Source organism: Emydura macquarii, unplaced genomic scaffold (assembly GCF_026122565.2).
Source record: "Emydura macquarii macquarii isolate MOO-44397 ecotype Brisbane River unplaced genomic scaffold, CSIRO-AGI_Emac_v2 contig_499, whole genome shotgun sequence".
Lineage (NCBI taxonomy): Eukaryota > Metazoa > Chordata > Testudines > Chelidae > Emydura > Emydura macquarii.
The window spans coordinates 4,482,568-4,494,602 of record NW_027130636.1 but is presented as its reverse complement, the minus strand read 5'-3'; the positions used below and the strand labels follow the sequence as shown (position 1 = coordinate 4,494,602).

The following is a 12,035-nucleotide window of genomic DNA, read 5'->3' as shown; positions in this document are numbered from 1 at the left end:
CCACAAATATCTGAAGAAATTAGACACCAAGAATGGAGAGGGATGTTTGTTTAATATAGTGCATAAGGGTAAAAGAAAAAGCAATGGGATGAAATTAAAACAAGGATAACTTAAGCTGAATACAAAGAAAAACTTTTTGTAGAGTGGAATATAAATTAGTAATAGGCAAGGTGGCATATACGGTGCTTTATTTTCACAATTCTTTGCAAAGATTTCAAATGCATTTGATAGTCTGGAAGAAGAGTTATTAGGTAAATTCAATAATTGTTATCTGCACTGTTAACCTGCAAAGGTTTTATACTTTAGTCTAATATATATATCACAGCACCTTGCCTATTCTCTAGTTCTGAAGTTTGAGATTTGCAGATACAACCACATGGAGGAGCTGGGTGAATTAATCAGTTCAGCTACCTGTTAATTCCAAATGGTCGCCCCAACTGAAGACTATGGGCCAAATTCAAGTTTTGCATAAATTGGCACAATACTCAATGACTTCAGCAGGAGCTGCAGCTGCTCGGCACATTTGAAAATGAGCCCCTTACCTTATTACTTAAATATAAGTCTAAAAAGCTCCACCCCAACTGGAGCCCATCCAAAGCTCTGCATGCCCTTGACACACACTGAACAAGTTACAAAAATATCCCAAAGTAGCAACATCTTTCCCTCCCCCACGCAACCACTCACTGTTGAGCAAGTTTTATGTACCTGAAGTAGTGGGATGAAATCCTCCTGCTCTAGGTAGTTGCAGTTGGGTTTTGCTAGAAGGTAAAGGAACTTGGATGTATCATCATGACAGCTCTGTAGTAATCTACGAGAGAGAGAGAAGATTATAAATTACTTGAACCACTTCATATTCTTGGAGGACAATGCAATCAGAAATAACAGTTTTACTATTAAGTTTCTTATCTAAGGTGTCAAATTTCGGCCAGAAGTTATGCAATTTATACAAAACTGTGACCATGTAAATTATGTAAATCTGACATCAGAAGGGTAATACCCATTTTCTTCCTTGATACTTTGAAATAATACCCACGTTTTGCTGTAGGAGCTGAGAACTGTTTCTCGCTAACAGCATTGTGACAAATTTGGATGTGCTCTTTGGTGATTGCTAATACGGTGTCTGGATTTGTCACTACTGTGGTGGGTCTGTCCCATAAAAGGGGATGGATATTTCACCGTAGGGGTCTGTCTGGTAGCAGCGCTAGCCTGCCTGTCTAGGGAAAGAGAGAGGAGACCTTTTCCAACAGTCACCTACTACCATAAATGGGAGGATCGCTAAGAGACATTTCAAGAGCCAGTAACCTTAATAGTACTAGCCCACTCTCTGGGGAATGCCCAGGCCAGCTTGAACAGGTTGGGTTAGACCAAGAGTCACACAGACACACAGCAGGGTCTAGGCTGGCTCGGAGAACATAAGTTGGCTCTGTTCTGTTTCTACAGCTGAAGAGGAAAATGCATCTAACTGGGCTTATAGGGCAGTGTAAAGTTAGCTAAAGCTACGCCTATACTGACGGTGACAAATTTGCCGCCATCAGATCGACTTATCTGGATCAACTGAGCAGTCAATGAAGACCCGCTCAGTCAATCCAGAAATTGACATATTAAGACCACTTCCTCAAGTGGCGGAGCGCTGTGTCAACGGGAACACGGTTCCCATCAGCGCAGTGCATTGAAGACGGAGTGCAGAACAGAAGCACAGAAGTCGACGGGAGTTACGCAAGTTTTTTGTGTAGTTTGTGTAACTCTGGTTGACTGCCACCGAATCTCCGAAGTAAGCGTAGACAAGCTCTAAGACTATGCAAGCAGGTTGTTATTTTTAAAATCCTTTCTTTGTTTTATGTCTTGTTTCAACTGCTAAATAAAATGCCTTTGTTTGAAGGAGGCTGTTGGTCAATATCACAGGGCCCTGAAGGGAGGAAATGAAGATGTCTGAACCCACGTTGGCCCTGCAAGATTACAAGTGATTGGTACATGAGGCCATGTGCTCAGGGTCTAGCCAAAGAGTGGAAGAATCATGAGATTCCACCCTGAGACAGCTAAGGGGCAAGAGGCCAGACACCTGGCATAGCTAGCTCTATAACTCTGACAACTGTCATATAGCAATTATTGCCTTGAAGAAAAAGAAAAAGCCCTCTGAAGGTAATGGTTGTGATGCTTCTTATCATTGTGTTCTACTTGTTATGTTTCACTGCATTCTACGGTTGATGTTTAAGAAATAATCATTACAGTTCATTGCCTGAAAGAGGAGTACATATGCAGTGCAGTATGTAAAATGTTTATATTCTGTGTTTATTCAAATTCTCAGACTTGAAGAAAGTAATCTGTGTTTATTTGCTAAAAATTTATAGTTTTGTTTTCTTTACTATTCCTGCACTGAGGTATCGTAGAAAGGTATTCCCATTTCATAGAGCCACAGATGTTAGGATTGCATTTGTTTCTGATATATTTTAAAAAATCATTCTTATTGTCCTTAGCTCCACTGGCCACAGATTTTTTTCATTGATACTTTCAGATTCCCTTATCAACTGGAAAGATTCACGTCTTCTCAGTGTCTGAAAACAATATTTTAATACATGACTCTACCTCTCTTATTCTGAATAGGTGAAATTCACCTTTCTGCAAAGCAATAGCTCAAGGCCTATACCACTTGAATCCCACTTAGGCCCTAACTTGAGGGTTTAAGAGGGAACTATGTGGCACAACGGAGCTTTTCCTAGTCCTTTGCAAAAGGGCGAATTTCACCCTGTGTGTGTAAGAAGGGCAGAACTGGCCCTTAGAAATCAATATTCATAGAATTATTGAAATGTTGGGCTGGAAGGGACCTCAAGAAGTCATCAAGTCCAGGCCTCTGCACTGTGACAGGACCAAGTAAACCTAGACCATCCTTGACAGGTGTTTGACAACCTGTTTTTGAAGATTTCCAATGATAGAGATTCCACAGCCTCTCTTGGAAGCCTATTCCAGTGCTTAACTACCATTACAGGTAGTGTCATTTGCAAATTTATAATCATACTCTCCACTCCATTATCCATGTCATTAATGAAAATATTGACTGGTACCAGACCCAGGACTGACCCCTGCGAGACCCCACTAGATACGCCTCCCAGTCTGGCAGTGAACCATTGATAACCACTCTTAGAGTATGGTCTTTTTCCCAGTTGGGCACCCTCCTTTTAGCAATTTCATCTAGACCACATTCCCCTGCTTAGGAGAATGTCATGTTGGACTGCGTCAAAAGCCTTACTAAAATCAAGACATATATTGCTAATATGCATTTCTTATGTAATTCTGATCTATCTTTTAACACAGAAACAACCACTTAACATTTAATGTCCATTAAAGATGTATCCACTGAGATGTCACAATAGAATCTCTCTCATATCTTTTTCCAAGACTGCAGTATTTGAGGATGCTGCCAAAATGCTACTGCCAAAATTCCCTAACATACAAATCACCCCAAAGAGGCAAACAATGGCTTCTTTTATAAAGTGTGTGTGTGTGTGTGTGTGTGTGTGTGTGTGTGTGTGTGTGTGTGTGGGAGGTGGAGAGGGTTGGGGAGGGAGGCATGCACAGGAAGTGGTGGAGAGGAATCTGTTCCTACTGTAAAAAGAGCTAGCAGGGTGTGGTGCTTTACTGAATGGAAATATGCTCTATACTATGATATCTTCTTTCTGTGACCCAGAGGAGTGAGTACTTCAGAGGAGTGGAACGTTATTCCAGTCTTCGCTATTTCCTACTGCAAAACATTGTCGGTCAAGATTAACACAGTTAACTGTGTTAAGTAATTGGTTTCTACAGAACCAAAACGCACACAGAAATGGGAAATTCCAAGGATTTCACCAAACCCTTTCTGAAAAATAATCATAACAGGACTGAGAAATAAGGTAGAAAATAGCAGACTCCAGAGCCTTCACTGATTATTGTGATGGAAACAATAAGTTACTCAAAGAAAAAATACTTAGTAATTTTCAAGAACTGTGAAAATTAAAATACATTCTTTGTTATTTACTAGTGATTACTTAGCATTAATAAGAATTAGTTATTTATTGTTAGACACTAGCACCCAGTCCTATGGACATTTTCACATGGGGGTAGCTTTATGCATGTGAGTAGTCTGTTTCAGCTCAATGGGAATACCCATGTGCATAAAGTTACGCACGTTTCAGTATTGCTGGACTGAGGCCTCAGATGCCTGAAAACAGGGAATTGTAGAAAATTGTTAGAGAAACAAATGCACAGCGTTTAGCCAGAACATTGCACTGGAAGTTCATATTCATATCCACCAGGACCGACTCCTCAACCGGTTCTGCTATAAATCTTGGGTGAACGTTATCTGGTCTTGCTGCTTTAAATGTTTAACTTTAGTAGATGCTCCTCCTTAGTTAAGGCTGGAATATAAAGTATTTCATCATCTTATGCCATGAATACACCATCCAACTTATTTCCAAATACAGAATATGCAACATATGTAATCGCAGTGGCTCCATCACACCAATCTGAAAATAGGGGTAAATATAATGGTCACCCTATAGGAATGTGTTATCTCTCACTAAGAAAAGGCTAGGAGGTGCAGAGGTTTCTTGGTGTCTCTTCAGGGTAAGCAGTGAGTGGGCTGAGGACGCATGACCTGTGGACAGTCATTGGAGGCAAAGCCCATTAAGGGACAGATTAAAAAGTATGCTCAGTCACCATATTTTTCCTCTGTCAGCTTGACTGATGGAGAATCATGCCCAGTTTTTAACATCAACTCTTTAAATTTCGGGTTATTTCTGCCCTTGAAATTGCCTCTTGCATTGGCCTGCATCAAAGTCTAATATGAAGAACATTTTTAGGAGTAGTAATGAAATATTGAAACAAAAGTTGGGGCAAACTTTCAATAACCTGGAACTCAAAACAGTATGAGTTTTAATCACTCTTTGCAAAAACATGCTGCCCTGCCTCAGAGTAAATCTGGCAATTTTCAGACTAACCCAACTTTCAAAGCCAAAGCTACAGGGAAGGGCTTTATAATAAGAGTTTATAATGGGCTTTATAATGGAGCAGCTGATGTGATAAGTGGATGGCAAATTAGAGAGGAATGTGCAATGTGATTCCTGCAGAAAGAGCAGTGAGGCATTGGGCTACACATGCAAAGGCATCCGGTCACTGAAAAGAAAGGCACCAGATCCTGGCTAATATATTTTTAAATGGGAGCATAAAGTTGGGTTCCCAAGCCCGTATTTAGGAACCTAAAACAAGTGGATTGATTTTCAAAACTTCTGCACACTAAGTAGTTCCCACTGACTTCAAATGAGATTTGTGGGTGCTTAGCATTTTTGAAAAATCAGGCCACTTATTTAGGTGCCTTAAATGGACTTGAGTGTTTAAAGTTAGGCATCCATGTTCTAAAATGAAGGCCCATTTCCATATGGCTATTGTTAGGGAATGACTTGGTTACAGTCTGTAAGTACCCACATGCAGAACAAATATTTAATAATGGGCTCTTCAATCTAGCAGAGAAAGGTCTAATGTGAACCAATGACTGGAAGCTGAAGCTAGACAAATTCAGACTGGAAATAAGGCATACATTTTGAAAAGGTGAGAGTAATTAACCACTGTAACAATTTACCAAGGGGTTGTGGTGGATTCTCCATCACTGACAAATTTTAAATCAAGATTGGATGTTTTTCTACCAGATTAGCTCTCTCTGGCCTGTGTTATACAGGGGGGTCAGACTTGAGAATCAGAATGGTCCATTCTAGCTGTGGAATCTATGAATGTATGTAAATTGGAGGGTCTTAAGACGAATAAAAATGATGAGGGGCCTGGAGAACCGGATGTATGAGGAAAGGTTAAAACAGCAAAAAAAGTTTAGCAAGGAGAAGATGAAGGAAGGTCATGATAACAGTCTACAAATATTTGAAGGGTGTGAAAATGAAGGAGGGCTAAGAACTATTTCTTATGACACAAGAGAGATTAATTAGGACTAACTGGAAGAACCTATGATACAACCTAGATATCAGCAAAAACAATCTGACTCTGACCATCATTATAGATGTTACAGTTTTACTTCAGTAACTCGATGCTGTTATCCCAATGGTCTTTATATTTAGTCCAGGAAATACCTAGGGAACACAACTTGAAAGACAGTTTGAAGGATTTAAAGAGTGCCCACTGAACTGGGGTGTGGAAGAGTCTCTTTGGGGAGGCAGTGAAAACTACACTGCTTGGAAATTAAAATAAGTGATATTCCAGACATGTTCTATGGGAACAAAGATTGGATAAGATAACAGGACTGTTCAATCTCTCTGTGATGCCACACATTCTAGCCAGAGCTGTCAATAGCCACAGCAGAGAATTCAGAAAGGAGCCTTGACAGTGGTATGCTCTAGTGACAGTGAAACTCCGCTTACAGGGTCAAGTCCTCACTCGGGCATCTGGTAACAAATAAAAAACAAGTCAAGCCCTCAGGGTCTGACCCACCACTGTGTCATATCACCCACATCCACAACCTCCATTTTACCTGCTGACTTCCTCCCACCCCTTTACAATAACAGCAGAGTCCCATCAGAGCTGCTTCCCTCAAACAACGGAACAGCCTCTTTATCCCTTGCACTTGGGATGCCCTATTCACACATTCTCCTCCACCACGCCCTTCAATCTCCTCATTCCAATACTTCCTTAGGACTCCTCTCCTGACTGAGCTTCCATTCGGTGAGCGGGACTAATCCCAGCAAACACATGACTGGCCACTGTAAGCCACCTCTTCTCTTGCCCATCCCCTACTGCTTGTCTCGTTCTCGCTCTAGCTCTCTCACTCACACTCATACAACACACAAGCTGCATCAAGACTCGCGAGAGACTGTCTGTTCTCCAGAGACCATGTCTTTCTGGCTGTGCTGTGAAGTGCAGCGCTAACCTCCGGCGATGTAAAGTAACGAGCAGTAACAAATACCCCTGGCTGACAGGGCCCTGATTCAGAAAAACACATAATCATGAAGTCTATAGGACTTAAGCACATCCTTAAGAACTTTTTCAAATCAGGGCCAGGGAGCAAGGAGGTTGCAGGTTCCCTGGAACGAAGGAAAAGGATGCAGAGAGCCTGAACAGGGGGTACTCTTCCACCGCATGCCGCAGAACTGTGCTCCACTTTGGCAGGGAAGGGTCTCTGGAGACAGGCCAGGGAGGTGCCAGGGCAGATACACTCAAACTGCCCCAGCAGGAAGTGGGCCAAAGAGATGCTCTGCACTCAGGAGGAGATGGCATGGTACTCTCTCCCCCCACTCCTGCTAAATGGGCTAGATTCAAAAGCAACCCCATGGAACTATGCCTCAGACGGGGTGGCCAAACAGCTTAGAGCACTAAAGGACTCTGCAGGCCATCCCAGAGTAGGAGCCAGTGTTCTAGGGAATGATACCATCTCAGGATTGACTCCGTGTCCATGTTACTGTACTTCATACATAAAACATTAGCAGATACGGGTTATTCCTAGTCAGTGAGTGCAGAACCTATTAATGCAGTGGGGAAACAAACATTCAGTGAGTTCTGGGCAAGACAACTGAAACCAATGTAGATTTTAAAATATGGATTTACTTGGAGGGAAGGAGGAGGGGTTTGAAGAGCCTGGTGAGAGAGTGGGAAAGCAGGACTGAAGAAGTGTTAGAAGTGCAGGTTGTTGGCTGGCTGGCCTTTTCCTTTTCCTAGGAAGACTGTTCTTATATATGCTGTACTCACTGTCTCCACATAGCTACGAACGAATGTACAGATACAAATCCGGTCCTTTCTCCTCCTGCTGCATTGAAGATGGGGGCTTTCCAGTACAGAGGGCAGCCACATACCTGCAAATGAAACAGAGAGACACACTGTAGCTGAGAAGGCTAGATGTTAATTCAAGGGCTTATTTATTTACAAACTGTATATTCTGCCAACAAACAACCTAATTAGGCTCTCATACCACGACACCTCGTCAGGCCAACACGAGAAGGAATTTCCAGAGCCAAGCAGCCTCCATGAAGAACACCCTGGCCCTTGGCACTCCTATGTTGTTACATATAGGCAAGAGCATCCCATTTGCGCTGATGGTGCATATAGAGAGATGCAGTCTCCACCAGCTAGGACTCGTATCTCACAGGAAATTATAGATCACCATCTGCACTGGCTTTTAGCTTTGGGTGCAATTCAAAGTGCTGACCTAGGAAAACCAATACGTTATAATTTCTATAGTGCTTCAGAGAAGCAAACCTGCCAAATACCTTGAAAAATGCAGCAGTCCACCCAATCCTCAAGAGGCCAATGCTCGACCCTGCAGATCTCTCGAGCCACCAGCGTGACTCCAACTTCCCCCTCCTGGACAATTTAACTGAGGAAGCAGTCACATACTGGAGCTTGCTGGTTTCATCAGCCAACCTCCTAGATGCCTTGCAATCTGTGTACAGACCAGAGCACAGCACAGAGACTGCCCTACTGAAACTAAGAAGATGACTTTCTCACGGCCATAAAGACAGGTAAGATCTCCCTGCTCCAGTGCTTAATTTGTAATGAAAGAGGTGCCAGGGCTCAAGCTATTTTTCTACATTTGTAACTGATGCAGCAAGCCCAGCGGTGCCGGGGCTTTGAAATGCCAAGCCTAGAGTTGCCGGGACTCAGCCCTGGAACAAATTAAGCACTGCCCTGTGTATACTCCTGGACCTCCCTGCAGCCTTTGACACAGTACACCACCTGGTACTGCTAAGACGTCTGTGTGACATAGCAGGAGTAGATAGCCTGGCTCTATTGTAGCCCTCACTCCTATCATTCCTCTCCAGAGAATGAGATGAGTAACTGTTCCTCCTCTCTGAAGGCCTTTGTGGAGCCATACTATCCCTGCTTCTCTTCGGTATCTCGCTGAGGCCACTGGGAGATAGAATGAGACGTCATGTCCTCTGCTGAAAACACCATGCCAGCATTGCCACTCTCTATCTCATTCTCAACTGATGCAACCATCACTAAGATGTCAGGATGCCCACAGGAAATCGGCTCTCGGATGAAGAGCAGCTGGCTCAAGCTGAATCCAGGCACAACCAAAGTGACTCTGGTTGGAAAGGGGAAATGCTATGAAGAACTAATTGAGATACAGTCCCCACCTTCCACTGAAAGCCTCTCTCACAAGTTTATCTTGTTTTGTGTTGAACAAAGTTGTCTCCTGGACCACCTCCCCTAACTTCTTCCTACAGTTGTCCCTCTTCCTACCAGTACACCAGCCAGCTGAATAACTACTTCCGGATGTAACCATCCTGATTTCAGTCCACTACATATGTGCCTGGACTAGGTAGGCAGTGAGAAAGGATGTAGGTTCGCCTTGTGCTATTTTATTCATAAAGACTGCTAGTACTACTGCCCTTCCTTCAGAACCCCCAATCTAGAGTCATATCAGTACTACTGTATCACAGCAGTGGACCTTGTCACAGCTGGATGTCATCAGGTAACATACTGACTCTGGGATGTCTCAAGGTACCATTGATTGAGGCACTGGTCTTCTGTGCACAGCCCTGCTTCTTTTCCTGCTTTGAGTCTGGCAAGGTCCCAGACAGATACCTTTGTTGCCCTTGGCATGACACATAATGTGAGTCATTAATTTTTTTGTTCAAGAATTGATGGTTTCTTGGGCATCTTTTCAGAGGGTGTGTTCTGACAGCTGCTGCCATATTTATTACACAGCCAGTCTTTGTCTCCACAAAAGTTCTGCTAATGAAACTAGAATGCCCTCCTGGATGGAATGTCACTGTTCCAGTTACAGCATCAGTGACGTGTACATTGAACAAATGAGAATGTACGTTATGGTTGCCATTGCAGTAACAACCTTAGTAGAATACATGCTGGAAACATGGAAGAATAGGGCAATGTTGCAAATTGCTCCTGGACCAGTTTACTGTTCTGTTCCCCAAATCCAGGCTCTTATTTGCAGACTGTTATGCCTCTAAATCTGATGAACTTCTATGTCTGCGTTATACAAAATGAGCATCCAAGGATCACTGTGACATGAGGTTCATCTGGCCATACCTCTCTTCTGCCAAACATGCCCTAAAGGAGACCGTTGTGCTGGAGGTGGTGTTATCAAGCAGCATACTCCAGTACAAACCTGCCTGAGCCCTATGGATGTATACTCAGCACGACTAGCCTGTGCTGCTGCTCACCACTGTCCGTGCTACCCTGGGTACACTATGATTCTTAGCATGCTAGCTCAATGAGAGCTAGTATAAGTACATCTACACAAGCTGGGAATCACAGCCCTAGCTCCAAGTATAATCATAGCCATAGCACATCCGCCTGCTTCATGTCACCTCAGGATCACAGTGGCAGAGAGCTGATCACAAATAAGGCAACTGGTATTGTTTGCAGTTGCAGTACACAGCAGTACTGCCTAGTGGCACAGACTGGCACCTATGCATCTGGGAAGCTGGATCCGTGATAGGTTTCCAGTCAAAATGAACCAACAGTGTGAATCCCTCGTTTCAGATCTGGAATGCCCACAATGAAGTGCTCATGAAAAATATAAAGGCTAAAAATTATAAAAGTGTGGTGAATAATTTCAAATTACAAATAAAGCTGAGAAAATCTGAACCTGTTTATGGACAATTAGAAAAACAGGCAAAGGACCAGTTTCTGATCTCACACCAGTCTAGCCCTGGTATAAATCCATTTATTCCAACATTTAGTCCTGATTTGTACCAGCATAAGTGAGGTCAAAATTTAGCTCTATATGTCCTGGACAAATTATTTGCAACTGTGTTGTATGTAAGGGTTTTGACCGTGCTCTCTGCTAAACACCTTTGCATGCCTGTTGGCCAGGGAAGCTGCCATTTTGAGAGTCAGATTTGACTCAGCACACATCAGAGATGACACACACTTCACCCTTCTCCCATGGAGAATTTAATTGTGTTCATTCTTGTTTTGTTGTTTCCTTAATGTTATATAAGTCATTCAAACTGTAAGTACATTTGCTCTTTGTGCACTGAAAAATATAAGACTGTAACTAGAACCAAGCAAATAATTTATAAATTTAATTCATCTGTCACTATCTCCCAAACTGTGAATGACCACATTTACCTTGGCAATTTTCCCCATTGCATAAATGTTGGCTTTCTCATCTTCCAATTCTGTAAAGGATGCCTCAATCCTGGCAATGGTCTCCTCATGATTGGTGCAGACATTTGGAAGCCCTTTGGGGAAGTAAAAACGTGGAATGTTTATGGACACAGGAGCATTGACAAGGACTTTATTCACAGGCACGAGAGGTCGTGGGCTGGCTGCTGACTTCAAAGGGGCTGGAAATGGAGTCCCAGGTTTCTTCTCTTGTTTATTTTGAACCTGAAAAGATAATGCAAGAAATAAATACTTTTCCCACTATATAAATTTTAAAAAGGGGGGCGGACCCTCATGCTCTAAATGCATGGCAAGACATTAACAAGCGTTAAAAATACTTTGCAATTCATGTGTATGTACAAATTGATACAAAAGTTTCATGTTAAAATTATTATTAAGGCTGCAAAGTCAAACACCCAAAAGCTAGGAAATGCCAGATTTAAAGCTGCCTGTAAAACCTTAGCTCAGCCCCTCGGTACATGTGTATTATGATGCAGCCTTCAATCACATATTCCTTCTTTCACAGGACTTCTGCCTCCTCCAGTGCACAGGATAGCTGGTGTACCAGGAGTGAAGCCCTTGTTCCATATCTCTTTTTATCCTCATCATTCAGTGTCTGGTTCCCATGCCTGGTTAACTGCACAGCAACCAAATCCTGCACTGAATGAGTTGTTGGAGTTTTTTGTGTGTTTGGTTGGTTTTTGTTTTCATTTCCTCATGGAAATAGAAGCTTATTTCTATAGGGTTCATCACTACAGTTCCGGGTGCCTCAAATATGGATGAAGTCACCCTCACAACAGCCACATGAGGCATGGCAGTATTATTATCCCCTGTTCCAGATAGAGGAACTGAGGCCCAGTGATTGGGTGCCCAAACTGAGACACCCAAGACCTGATTTTTCAGATGCCAAGCACTGGCAGCTGCCATTGACATCA

The 12,035-nt window shown here is 42.8% G+C and overlaps 1 protein-coding gene across 1 annotated transcript in view; it reads right to left on the bottom strand.

Moving 5' to 3' along the window:
• PPP2R3A (protein phosphatase 2 regulatory subunit B''alpha) overlaps nt 1-12,035 on the bottom strand; it is a 129,929-nt gene that overhangs the window by 51,899 nt on the left and 65,995 nt on the right. Inside the window, exons 3-5 of the mRNA XM_067538787.1 lie at nt 11,065-11,325; nt 7,714-7,817; nt 706-808 (exon numbers count right to left, since the gene is read on the bottom strand). Of these exons, the coding sequence (XP_067394888.1) occupies nt 706-808; nt 7,714-7,817; nt 11,065-11,325 (468 nt within the window). The remainder of the gene's footprint in view (nt 1-705; nt 809-7,713; nt 7,818-11,064; nt 11,326-12,035) is intronic.